We start from the raw sequence: 13,535 nt of genomic DNA, 5'->3' as shown, positions 1-13,535 counted from the left end.
TATAAACAGTATTTAAAAATTAAACTGCAGATAGTATGCTTAGACATATAATAAATACTCTTTAATATAATGCAAAAAGTATTCTGTAATTTAATAGTAGAGAATTCTAAACTTTGGGCTACGTTGGTAATAGTTATTTGGGTTTTTTAGTGTCTCGACATACTCCTCATATAATGTTACTGTCTTAGTCATAGTTAGTTACATTTGGCTTAAAACTTTTCCTTCTGATTATTACTGTTGATTCTGAAGTTCTATGCTGGCTAACTTAAAAGCTCTCACAAGTCCACAGAGATTCTTAACATTCTCCTCAGTACAAGACTGTTGATAAAGGATGCCATGTATATATAGTGTGTGTATTTGTGATCTGATTGTTATTGGCAGACTGGCTTCCAGAAGGAGGCAGCCCTTTTAGTTTGTTGTTGCTCTTCAGGCTCTGTCTGACTTGTCAAAGCAGTTAACTGGGATAGTCTTCATTGGCTTGGCAGCTTAAGGTATTTAAGATCTTAAACCAGAAGTCTGCCTGTAGGTAGGTCCTTTGGTTCAGTAATGCAAAGATGACATTTTTAAAACCAAAACGAGTCTTTTTATAGTTTACAAAAACTTTATTTCAGAGAAGAAATTTTATTTGGGGACTTGAGAAGATCACAGGTGATGTGACATTATTTTTTTTCCTATTAGATTTTCACAAGCGTTTACATTGAGATTTTTCTCTTGCGTAAGGAAGCTGTTTTTAAAATATGTTGTTGTCGTTCAGTTCCTAAGTTGTGTGTGACTCTTTGTGACCCCATGAACTGCAGCACATGAGATGCTGTTTAAGAAAAAGGGTACTCATGGAATCACGTTCTAAAATTGTCAGTTTGAAACACTTGGCATTATTCATTCATAAACCTAATATGTGTTTATCAAACACATGGAGAGTCAGGATGACGGTGGTCAGTATGAGAGTTCAGTTGTCTGGGTTTATCTCCTGGCTTGGGCTTGTGACCTTAGGCGAGTTACTTAAACATCTCTGTGCCTCAGATCATAAAACCAGATCACTATAACATGTGCCTTATTGAGGTTGCTAGGGCAAACTGAAGTGATGTGTGTGAAGTTAAGTGATTGCCATACACTTAGTGAGTGCTCAGTAAATGTTGTTTATCGTCATTTGCCAGACTCTGGCCCAGGTGCTGGGGATGCAGTGAGCAAAAATTATTCCTCTGGAGCAGAGGTCAGCAAGCTGTGATGACCCATGGGCCAGATCAGTCTTGGGTCTGCTTTCTAAGTAAAGTTTCATTGAAACACAGTCACCCCCACCCCACCCCCACCCCCTGTTCATTTATTTTCTGTATATGGCTGCTGTCCTGCTACTGGAGCAGAATTAAGTAGTTGAAACAAGCCTAGAGAGCTGACCCTCTACAGAGTAATGTGTTTATCTCTGGACCAGCTTCTAGCATGTAGAAAATAAAATATTGCTCAGCTACTTTTCCTTTGTATTTCACAAAGTGGATAATTTGTGCCCCAAAGCTTGGTACATCCTTAGTTTCTGTCTCATGGAGGTTTTCAAAATGTATATTTACTTACCATATAAAGAGAAATAAAAAGGGTTTTGAGGAAATAATTAAAGGAGAAATATTTCAGTATGCAAGTTAATTCATTTGCATTTTTAAATTTTGTTACCATTCTTCAGTTGACGGTTACTTTTCTAAAAGTCTGTTGATAATCAGATTAGGAAGTTGGGAAAAAATTGTTTTCTGTGTAAAACTTAAATAATTGTTTAGCTTGTTAAAGTGCCATTTTTGTGGTCTGAATAGGTCTAGGTTGTGTTTAATATATTTGACAGTGTTCAAAAGTGTTATTCCATAGAATAAAGTTGGATATTTCATTAGAGATTTTGGTAAAGTGAGAAAGGATCTCATTAATTACTGACAAAAGTAAATTTTTGCTTAAACGATATAAATTTAGACAGTCTTTATCGATAGACATTTTTGAAGAAAAGTGATTAGGCTGCTGTTTTATGAAAGGTGGTAAAATTATATATGGTCATGTTTTATTTATTCTTGCTATTTTCTTTGTTCTTTTTAGTTTTCTGAAATTTTTAGGATAAATTCTCAAATTTGTTTGGCCCACAATCACTTTACTTTCTGTTTATTAATGAAACTAAAGGTAATCTGAATGTTTTTACTTTTGACAAGTTAACGTATGAGTTTACTGGTTTTTAGCAGTCATAAAAACAGTATTTTAATTGCAAAGCACTATTTTCACATTTATTTCAAGGCGTATATAGTAGAGATTTATAGTCAGTTTGCCTTTTAACTTTATCACTTTCATGAATAGTCAGGTAGTTGTATTTTCTGGTGGCACAGCACAACTCTAGAGCCACAGACTCTCAACTGGGAAGAGACCTTAAAGATAATGTTTCAACAGAAGGGCCCTCATTCTTTTAGGTGGTGATCATCACCATAGAGGGAGGGATGCTGGCACGGTTTCATTTTGTCTTAATGTGTGTTTAAACTGAAGAACTGCGATTAGCCAGCTCAACAGTACCACCCCTCACATTATTGTAGAGCTCAGTCTTTTTAAACATATGACTGAGGTCCTGTAGAAATCTGGTTTGTTTATTATCTTATTTTCAGCTAAGTAATTTATTTGCATATTTAAAGGGTGATTACGTCATCACTTTGGGATGTCAGTGGATTCATTCCAGTGATGTTGCCATTGTTCAAATGTACTTGGTACATAACTGTTGAAATTACTGTCAGAGGGCATTTAAGAGACATTCTCAACTGTATCTTTGTCCTTTGAAGGAGGAATTAATTTTGTTTTCTAGAGTGATCAAAACTTTGAGAATGTATTTTTATGAGAATTTTTTAAAGTAAACAAGGCTACTATATTTTCTCTTCACCCCTTTTTGTAACAGAAAGTCTCCTTTTCCCTTAAAATTATTTAAAAGCTAAATCTAGGTAAGGAAGATTTAAATAACAAGGCTGGATAAAGCAGCTTAGGTGTCAGTCAGAAAATAAATGTAATTATTTTGCAACCAGTTTTCTTTTGTGGTTCCTCACATAGCTTTGAATATATATCTGAAACCATTTCAGAAATCCTGGAGGCAACAGCCGTACCCCAGAAATAAAATTGGCGTGTCCCTAACACAAGGGTCATGAGCTTGAAACATGATGGCATTCACTCAGACCTGTCTTAGTGTTATTGAGAGAAAAACTGGTCTTGTTAGTTTATATTTAGCTTTTTAATTTTTTTCGTCCTTTGCTATGTCTTCCCTTCTTTTTGGTGAGAAATTCAGCTTGTCACCACACTCTGCCTTTGAAAAACAACTTCTAATGCCGTTTTCGTTTCCTTTTAGGTATCGCTTTCACCGACTTACCGGTAAGACATGATTTCTTGTAAAAGTAGTTTTGTATTTTTAATTAAAAGAAGTATATCGAAACTAGTACTACTCACATTTAAAATGCAGTCTTATTGATAAAGTTTATAAGCCATGCTGCACATAGACCAGAATGCCTTTCTTGAGCTGCCATTGGTGTGGACCATCAGAAAGTAAGCCCAAAATTGCACTGGGCACCGTTGCCCAGGGGAACTTAGCTGTGGCTGAGAACCAAATCCGAAATGTTTATTTAGAAGACACGTTTTAGTATCACTGTGGATTCATTTGAAATATGTTTCTCTTTTATTGTTGGGCTTTTTAGTAAACGGCTGTATGACAGTCATTTACTAATTCAGCGTCTATTGATGCCACTGTGTGGCGAGTTTTGTGCTTGCTTTTATTCAACAAAACAGATGGAGGTCTCTGTCCTCTCGGACTACTCAAGTTGAGGACCTTAATAAATAATGCGTTAAAAATATTTTTAAAATTTTAAATACTTTTTAAAGGAGGAAAAACAGTAGCACTTGAGAGGACCAAAGACAGAACCCAGGTGGTACAGTTTGCTCACCACTGTTCAAGGTAATTGCTGAGCAAAATCTTTGGAGGAAGCGAGGGCACGGAGAACATTCCAGGCAGAGGGAGCAGTTAGGGGGCGGGCGCTCAGGCGGGAGTGCAGGGGGCGCGCCTGAAGAGCGCGAAGGGAGGTAGAGAGGCTGAGGCGGTGGGAGTCAGACCCGGGGGTGGGGCCCACTGTGGGCACCTGGCCGTTTACTCTGAACGAAGTACACTGACAGTGCAGAGTGTTAGCTGTCATGACACACCAGGATGACCAACAGACGGCAGCTGGGGGGAGTAAAGACAGAGACAAGCCGACAGAGGGGCTGTTGCAGAAACTCCGGCAGGAGATGCTGGTGGCTCGGCATCTAGAGACATGAGGAGCGGCTCGATTCTAGACCCCTTACGCCCCAAATCTAAGCCTCTATCAGTTGTCATATGCATCGTACCTAGCCCTAAAGGGCGTGGGGACTAATAAACTCTGATACAGCGCTTTCTTATCATTTAGGACTGACAGTTTATATTCACTGATCTCTTCAGATATGTAGGTCTATTCATAGACTTTTGATCGGTATCACTTATGTACGCCTGAAACAGGACATTAAGAAGCAGCGACCAGTGAGTGGGGCAGGAGGAGGGCTAAGAATGGGGTGTCCTTCAGAGCCAACTGAAGAAGATCTGCCCAGAAGGAAGGAGAAGTCAGCATGTCAGATGCCACTGAGATGTATCACGACACATGGGCTGAGAACTGACCGGCGGGTTCATTGTTAGGGTTAGCAGGGTGTTTGCCTTCTGTTGAGAATGATACAATAGCAAGAGAAACAGGATGTTGTATATCCAGAGGGAAAGTAGCCGTGATCCTGCCCTTGAATGGACAGGGGGTGATCCCGTGGGTGAGTGGAAAGGAGAGGCTTTCAAGAAGAGCGTCTGGTGGGGGCGGCTGGGTGTTGGTGCGGGTACGAGGGCCCACGTAGCCCAGTCTTGTTGCAGACGTTTTGCTCAAACTCTCCGTGTCACATGGATTTGGAGAAAGGGCATATGTAGCTGGTTTGATTTTTCTTTTTTTTTCTTCCCCCAGTTTTTGTGGCACTAAGCAAGCAAAATCAGCTTGTCAGTTAGCAGATTTTGTTCCTCACTGATAGACAGTGATGATCATTTGAAAAAGGCATAGCTAGTTGTAGATACGTTGAATGTTTGGGGTTGCCTTCTGATCATTTTTTGTCCCATTTTAGAATCACCAGTTATATTTTTTGCCTTGTCTGTAATTAGCCAAGGGGGATGTTCATTTCTGCCTCAGTGGGTAAAGTGGTGGTTAGGGTAGTGGTTGTAAGCTTTCTGTTAATAACACAGTGGTTCTGAGAGCTCTTTATTTTTGTGACTGTGAGATCTTCTGGGACTTCCACACACAAAATATCATTCTTCTACTTAAAAAGGAAAGAAAAAGTTAGCCTTTCTCTTAGAGTCCCCACCACCTGTGATCCTTCACTAGCCAGTCATGGCAGTCAGCCTCCGTGGAGGGGATGTTTACAGAAAAAAGGCTTACCTATTGTGGAACCAGAGGGTGCTTTACATCTCTGAAAACTGAAGATGTTTGTCAAGGTGATCACTCTTCCCCAACTCACCTTACCATCTTTAGATGTGATGATTGTGTTGAGTGTATGCCCTTCGAGATCTGGTTTAAACTTACGTTAGCCAGTACGTCCGTGACTGTCGGCTGGAAGAGGATGGTCGTAGTTGAGGCACTGTTCTGGTAGCTTGCTTTCTTCATTTAGTAATGTGTATTGCGCCTCTTTCTGCGTCAGTATACACATTTTTAACGCTTTCTTTTTGCTTGTTTTTACAGTATCTTACTGTAAGATGCACTGCAACGATTTAAAGATGTATGTTTTTGCATATTTGACGTTTATGAAATGGGGTGTATCCTAGAAATCCATGGCCTGTCCCAGTTTAATGGACAGTGTTTCTGCTTACACATAAAATGATGGTAGATCTTACAGTCAGTGGGGGCTGAGCTTCCCTGATCGTGGTGTATCATACCACCTGTGAATGGACATTCTTTTTAATTTTTTATTTGCTATTAAAAATAATGCTGCAGGACATATATCTTTGCACATGTTTGTTTTTCTGTAGGATTAATTTCTTACAAGAAAAAGACTAATTACCAGCAAGGAGATTGAATCTATAATTTCAAAATCAGACAAGAAAAAGAAATAAAAGCAATTCAAATTGGAAAGAAAGAAGTAAAGTAAAATTGTCTTGTCAGTTTTAATAGATTTTGCCAAATATCTTTCTTACAAGGTTATATTGATTCCTATTTCTGTATACAGTGAATGAGAGGGCTTATTTTCTCAGCCTTCATCAACACTGGGTATTCTCAGCTTTTAAAATCTTAATCTGTTGTGCAAAATAATCTGCTTATTTTAATTTGCATCTCTTTATATTTTTAATCATCTTGTTTCTTCAAATTGCCTATGTATCTATTGCCAATTAAATTGTTTTTAACTAGTAATTTTGTTTGTTTGTTAATTTTTTGTTTTGTATTGGGGTATAGCCAATTAACAATGTTGTGATAGTGTCAGGTACACAGCAAAAGGGACTCAGCCATACATATACATGTATCCATTCTCCCCCCAAACTCCCCTCAAATCCAGGCTGCCACATAACATTGAGCAGACGAACTAGTAGTCTTTGTTTTCCTATATTCTGAGATTATTCTTTTTTGTATTTAGAATATTGGTCCTTATAATGTGTGGCAGATTTTTTTTTCTATAAATTTCATTTTTCTTGACAGAGTTTTTGGCTTAAAATACTTCTGTTTTAAACTATGTCACAATTTTGTAATGGGCTTTAATGAAAATACTGTGCTCGGAGTGGAGCCATGAGTTTCCCTTTCTGCGTGTCATTAACAAACTGGTGCTTTTGGAGACACCGTGCAAGCTCTTTAAATCTCCGTTTCTCATTGGTGAAATGAGAAGGTTATAATGAGTATCTCACTTGTCTTCACCGTAAAATTCTGTTAACTTGTGAGTTTTGTTGATTATTAAGAATCAATACATATGTGTGTGTTGTGTTACCATTTATTTCCCTAACCCAGTGTGACTGTCTTTCTCAATATATTACCACAGTACTCCTGTTTCTGATTTGGGTTGCTTGATTGGTCACCTGAGTTTAAAAATACCTTCTTAGCTTTTTGCAGTGAAATTCTATCTAAGCATCTTATATTTCCGCACATTATATTCTCTTAATCTTTACCTGATTTTGTACTGAAGATACCTGTGATAATCATTAAAGCAACGAAATAGGCATAAATATAGAGACTGAAGATGAAGTAGGGTTTGGAGTTACGGAAAGGTACACTGAACTTAGATTTCGGTGTTAAATAAGCCTGTGTTCCAGTCCCAGCTCTGCCATAGTATAGGACAGCTGTGAGCACGTTAATTTACCCCAGTCCTCAGTTCCTCTGTCCTCACAATGCAAATAATAACAATGATGATGACTTAACAGGGTAATTATAATGATTAAACCCGGGCATTTAGTAGACATTCAGTAACTTATTCTCCCTTCAGATGTGACAACTAGTAATAGGGCCAATAGAAGGACTTGTGTATTTTCTGTACAAATTTTTGAAGCTGTTGAACTTGTTTCACCCTCAAGTCTTGGAGTATATCTTGGGAGGAAATGCATTTCTTTATGAATTTGAATGTTTAAATCCTTTCAGGAAATGTGTACATTTTATTTTTATGTAAAGAATCTCTATTCTTAAAGGCACTGTTTGGCTTATAATTAAGTTCTTATACCATTCCTTAATAAAGGCATTCCAGATGTAGAGAGAATAGAAATTAGTAAACTTAAAATAGTGTGTGCCCAGTTAGAATGTTCTTCTGTGGGAATCAGCTTCCACGTGTACTTTCTAGAAGCGCATCGCAATATCATACGTAAGAGGATAAACATGAGTTATGCTTGAATCTCTCTATTGTATGACATACTCTTTTTTTTTTTCCAATTTTTTAACTGAAGGATAATTGCTTTACAGAATTGTGTGGTTTTCTGTCATACATCAACAAGTGTCAGCCATAGGTACCCCCCTGTTCCCTCCCTCCCAGACCTTTGCCTGTCTCCCTCTAGCACACTCTCCAGCCTGTCACAGAGCCCCTGTTTCAGTTCCCTGAGTCTGTATGACACATTCTTAAGAGCAAGAATTTATTTATTAGAAGTACCTTCATTTACTAGAAGTATAATGCCCTATGGTCTGAATAAACACAGAGCTTAGGTTGCTGTGTATTTTTCTTGATCATTTGCTTTAGTTCTTCCTCGACTAGTTTCTGATTGAGATCTTAAAATATTTGTGGAGCAGATTTGCAATTCTGTAATTTTAAAGGTAGCATTTGAAAGAATGAATTTTTCTTTTAACATAAAAGGGATGGATATTTAGTGAACTGTGTTGTCTTACAGCCAAATTTATATCCTACCGTGGGGCTCCAGACACCAGGAGAAGTTGTCGATGCTAATTTTGGGCAGCACCCTTTCGTGTTTGATATAGAAGATTACATGCGCGAGTGGAGAACGAAGACGCAGGCACAGATAGACCGCTTTCCTATCGGAGACCGGGAAGGGGAGTGGCAGACCATGATACAGAAGTGAGTGGGGAGGTGCGCAGGGACGTCTTCAAGAGCACGTTTCTTGTAAAACATTTCAGCCTTTCGGTGTGAAAGACTGTGTATCTCTTCATATGTGTCCTAATGATCTTAATGTGTTAATAATGCTTGATTTGGTGACACACGTCCCGAATTGTATTTTATCTGATTTATTAATTTGCTGGAGGAAAGAAAGTGACACTAGATCGCGTAGGTTAATTCATTTGCTATCCTTAGTAATGGGATTTAACAGTTTCCATAAGTTACATGATTCAGCTATTAATAGTGCCAGTGCAGAAGATAAATTTAGAAATATAATTTAGATTGTAGAATTCACATTGTGGTTTTGGGGCAGGAACTTGGCTGTGTTGTTCAGCAGTGGTATAAACACTTAGGAGAAAAAATAATTACTGCTCAGAGAGAATAAACATCAGAATAATGGTGTATTTTACATCGTGGAGTACAGACATGATGTGCTCATTGCACCTTTCAGGATTTGGCTAAATTTTTCCAGTGAATGGGTAACTATGTAAGAATAATATCAGCTATTTTTGTTTACTTGGATCCCTTTTTTTTGTCTGACAAAAAATCTCCAGCCTAAAGAATTTTCAGAACTCCATTTACTTATTGTATATTCTATTAGACATTTAAGAGGAGGGAAAGGGAATACAAATCAAGAGACCGTGAGTGTGGAGCTTAGATTCCTCAGTGCAGTTTAAATGCTTACAAGTCAGTGTAATAGGGTGGACAGGCAGCAGCAGCGCAGATAGTGGGCGTTAGTGAGAGCACTGTACATGAATGCCCTTTGTCTCAGCTCACTCTTTACCCCCAGTTTACATTTCGTTTTATTAGGCAGCTTTCTATGAAAAAGTAGAATTTCAGTATGGGAGTCAGCAAGAATATACAAGCCCTGTGACAGTCATCTATTTTAGACTACGCCTTTGTTTGAAAGGCTCGAGATGACATGTGAACGTCAATCGTACTGAATAGCAGTAGCTCTTAAAACTCCAAATAGTGCAGACTTCAAAATAAATACTGTTAAGTTTCAGTAGTTATTTTCACTATCATAATCTAACCCAAGAAAATTCAAAATACCCTCAGTCTGACACAGCTCATCTTAAATGTCTGTGTAATCGAACAATCTTAAATTTGCAAATCTCGTAAAACTTGTCATGTGTTTTGGAGGAGATAATTTGGGGTAGGATGATGATTCCGAAAACGAGCTTCTTCCCCGGAGCTGTTATCTAGAGTCTCGACACCACTGTTTCTGTCCTGCACAGTTGGAAGGCTAGTGGCTCTGACTCAGAATCCCCTGGTCACAGTGAGTTAACAGTGTGAGCTGGGCTGGACTGCTCTCTGGGGTCCCGTCTCTTCATGCTCTCCAGTGGTTCCCGCTGAGCATCGCGGGTGGCTATGGGGGAAGCATCACCTACCTTAGTCCTGCAGCCAGGGTTCTGGGAGAGCGCCCTTTGCCCCATTCCTCACAAAATAGATCCTCACTGGGGGAAGTTCATGTTAAAACGTTCTCCCCTACCTTCTTAAATTAATCTAACATTTAGATGAAATAAAATGAAAAAAATCCGTTTGTTAGAAATTTCCCCGTGCCAGCTCGGTCCCTTTTCTGAACCACCACTTCATATCATTTTCTACTGGGCCCTTAGTAGCGCCAGATGGAGGCAGGTTCAAGAGTTGAATATTTATGGATATATTGGGTAGTTCAGTTAATATTGTTTAGTCAGCGGTTTTTCTAACATTTTGTCATTAGGTCTAAATACCATACTTGTAAACACCACTTGGCTTTTGAAAAATCAGTTTTGCTCTTTGGAAGTGTCACTCACTCATCAGTCATGTTTAAGGAATTCGTCTCCTGTGCACGAACATACCACCTGATTTAGATTAGAAGGCTGACTCCTCACTGATTAATATGATCACCCTCATAGACTTTGTTCCGGAAGATTCTGTCTGTGGGGTCACCTTCGTATTTTTTGTGTTCACACCTTGTGACCCGTTTTATGTAATTGGTGGACAGAACTGCAAAGAGTTAAACTACAGAACAGGAAGAGTTAATCTATTGTTTTTTATTTTGCAAAATGCCAGCACTTTACTAGGGTAAGTCATATGATAATGGTAAAATAGAAATTATGGTTAGTACGATTGAGTAAGGGTGGGAAATAATAGGAAAGCACTTGGGGATAGTGGAGTGCTAAGAATCAAAAGTTATTTCTTGTCCTTGATCGTCTGGTAATACTTATTTTTAGGCAGAGTAGACTGACTGTAGCATTTGCAGTTCTTTTTGGAAATAACTCTGTGAATAAGACAAAATGAAATTTTGAACTGATTTTGAACCTGAGGTAATTAAAGCCTTCATTGTTCCCAGGGCATAGACTGGTTTTGTAACACCAGGGTAGACCTTGTGTATGTAAATTGTAGTATGAAGCATGTATTCTCTTGACTAAAAGCTGTGTGTTTCTTCTTTTTATTTTAAGAATGGTTTCATCTTATTTAGTCCACCATGGGTACTGTGCCACAGCAGAGGCCTTTGCCAGATCTACAGACCAGACCGTTCTAGAAGAATTAGCTTCCATTAAAAATAGACAAAGTAAGGACCTGTGGTGCATGGCTAACATGTGTTTTCAGATTACAGTTTTTGGTTACATTGACTTTTAGAAACCTGATTTTTTTCATGAAAGTTTTTTTTTCAAATTTATTAATTTGAAGTTATGCCTCTGAAATTGTCTTTTACTGACATTTTTGAAGGTTACCTTAAAAAATTCACAGGACTGTAGTAGTATTCTGGATGTAGAAGGATAGAATTGTGGTAAAATTTTTGTTAAAATGTTTGCCACTTTTTCTTTAAAAATGTTTTCTTGAGCTTTCAGAAGGTAAACATTTAATAAGAATGTGTGTGTGTGTGTGTGTGTTTCAACAGGTAAAGTAGTCCCATGATTATTAGATGTTAGTGGAGATAATGTGTGAGATGTTTGCACTTAAATTGCTATGTAAATTTAAGATAGTATTGGTCTTAAGTATTTATTGCCTAGGTCCCAATGCTAGTGGCCAGTGCTGTGGGGCCTGTTCCAACAGGGGCAAATCAGCATGACAACTGATCCGCAGTTAGCCATCCTCAAATCGGTGCTATCAGTCCCTCAGGGAGAGTGTGGCTTGATGAGGGTGTCGAGACAAAAACGAGACAAGAGGGACACAAACAGAACTTTCATAGATGAGATTGTTAGAAAACACTGATGACGTTGTGTTGTAGCTGATGGTATGCTTGTCTTTCTCACCACGTTGTATAGGCTGTAGCAAACAGGAGATGTCTGCTTAATCTTTCCGTATCCTCATCTTCTAACCTTCAGGGCATGCTCATTCAGTGGCTGTTGAATTCAGGTCTTACTCAAAGGCTAATTTTCATTTAGTACTGGATTCAAAAGTCTATATAGTATTTGATAAGACATTTTGAATATTACTTCTTTAATATCTCCTGTGGTCTTTTCTTTAAAAGCCACTTTATTGAGATATGGTTGACATGAAAAACGATGCCTATTTAGGCTACACAGCCTGATGAGTTTGTATATATCCGTGAGACCATCACCACAGTATATGGCATAATATACCCGTCTTTTTCATCTCAGTGTTTAATACATTAGTATTGCTTAACAGCTGTTTTTCCTATATTACTTATATGTTTGAATTTTTTTAGTAGTTTATTAAAGTATTTGTTTTTCTAATTGGTTATTTTGTCTGAAAATACTCCTTACAATAGAAACTGAGTTAGAAAAATAAGTGCAGACTCAGTCACAATTTAAAGATTTTTTTTTTTACTAATTTTTTGAGGGTCTACTAAGTTTCCTTTTCTAGTCTTATAAAATTTATCTTTTGCTTTCCTTTTCTAAATAGGAATTCAGAAATTGGTGTTAGCAGGAAGAATGGGAGAAGCCATTGAAACGACACAACAGTTATATCCAAGTTTACTTGAAAGAAATCCCAATCTCCTTTTCACATTAAAGTGAGTTTAATAAATGTGATATTAATTATATATATGCGTTACATAACCACAATTATTTTCTTGCTTTAATAGCTTTAATTTTTGTTTCACCTTGTTTCAGGTATTTAGACATAATTGTGTAATGCGGCACATTTAAGTACCGGGTTGGGGAATACACTTTTTGTTGAGGACTCTTAAGTAGAAGGCATTTTTCTACTTTGTGTTTGCTCTTCTGTCATTCTATCCCTGTATTTTAAAAATGTGAAACTCTTACTTAGAAGATGGGTTATCTATTTTTTCTCTTGTAAAATACCTTATAGTGAGTCTGCAGCATTTTTAAAAATTGGAGTAAAAATACATGTGAGAGTCGCTCAGTCGTGTCCGACTCTTTGCGGCCCCATGGGTTGCACAGTCCTGAATCCTCCAGGCCAGAATACCGGCGTGGGCAGCCTCCCCTTCTCCAGGGGGTCTTCCCAACCCAGGGGTGGAGACGGGGCCTCCTGCATCGCAGGGGGACTCTTTACCAACTGAGCTATCAGGGAAGCCCGGTAAACACACACACATCATAAAATCTACCATTTCTGCGTGCACAGCTTTCTGATAGTCACCTGGTTTCTGGTACACTCACATTGTTTCCAGCCACCACCAGCCATCTGTTTCTAGAACCTGTTTCACGATCTCAGTCTAAAACTTGGTACCTGTTAAACACTGACTCTGCATTTCTCTCTCTTCCCTCAGCTCCTGGCAACCATTCTCCTCCCTGTCTCTGTACACTTGAATTTGAGTACTCTGAGCACTTCATGTAAATGGAATCATAAAATGTTTGTCCTTTGTCACTGCCTTACTTCCCTTAGCATAATGGGTGTGCACGTCTGTGTCGGAGTTCCTGCTTTCATTCTTTTGCATATATGCTCAGAAGGGGGATTGTGGAATATGGGATAATTCTGTGTTTAATTTTTTGAAAATTAGTCCTCACAGTTCCATAGCCCTGTACAATTTT

General features: G+C 38.3%; 1 protein-coding gene across 1 annotated transcript in view; it reads left to right on the top strand.

The window, feature by feature from the left end:
* The window catches only part of RANBP9 (RAN binding protein 9), a 71,482-nt gene that overhangs the window by 40,519 nt on the left and 17,428 nt on the right, over positions 1–13,535 (top strand). The window contains exons 5-8 of the mRNA XM_052648468.1: positions 3,341–3,363; positions 8,369–8,553; positions 11,037–11,149; positions 12,448–12,556. Coding sequence (XP_052504428.1) covers positions 3,341–3,363; positions 8,369–8,553; positions 11,037–11,149; positions 12,448–12,556 — 430 coding nt within the window. The remainder of the gene's footprint in view (positions 1–3,340; positions 3,364–8,368; positions 8,554–11,036; positions 11,150–12,447; positions 12,557–13,535) is intronic.

Source organism: Budorcas taxicolor, chromosome 11 (assembly GCF_023091745.1).
Source record: "Budorcas taxicolor isolate Tak-1 chromosome 11, Takin1.1, whole genome shotgun sequence".
NCBI lineage: Eukaryota > Metazoa > Chordata > Mammalia > Artiodactyla > Bovidae > Budorcas > Budorcas taxicolor.
Note: the sequence above shows the minus strand (reverse complement) of the source record. Positions and strands in the feature narration are given on the sequence as shown.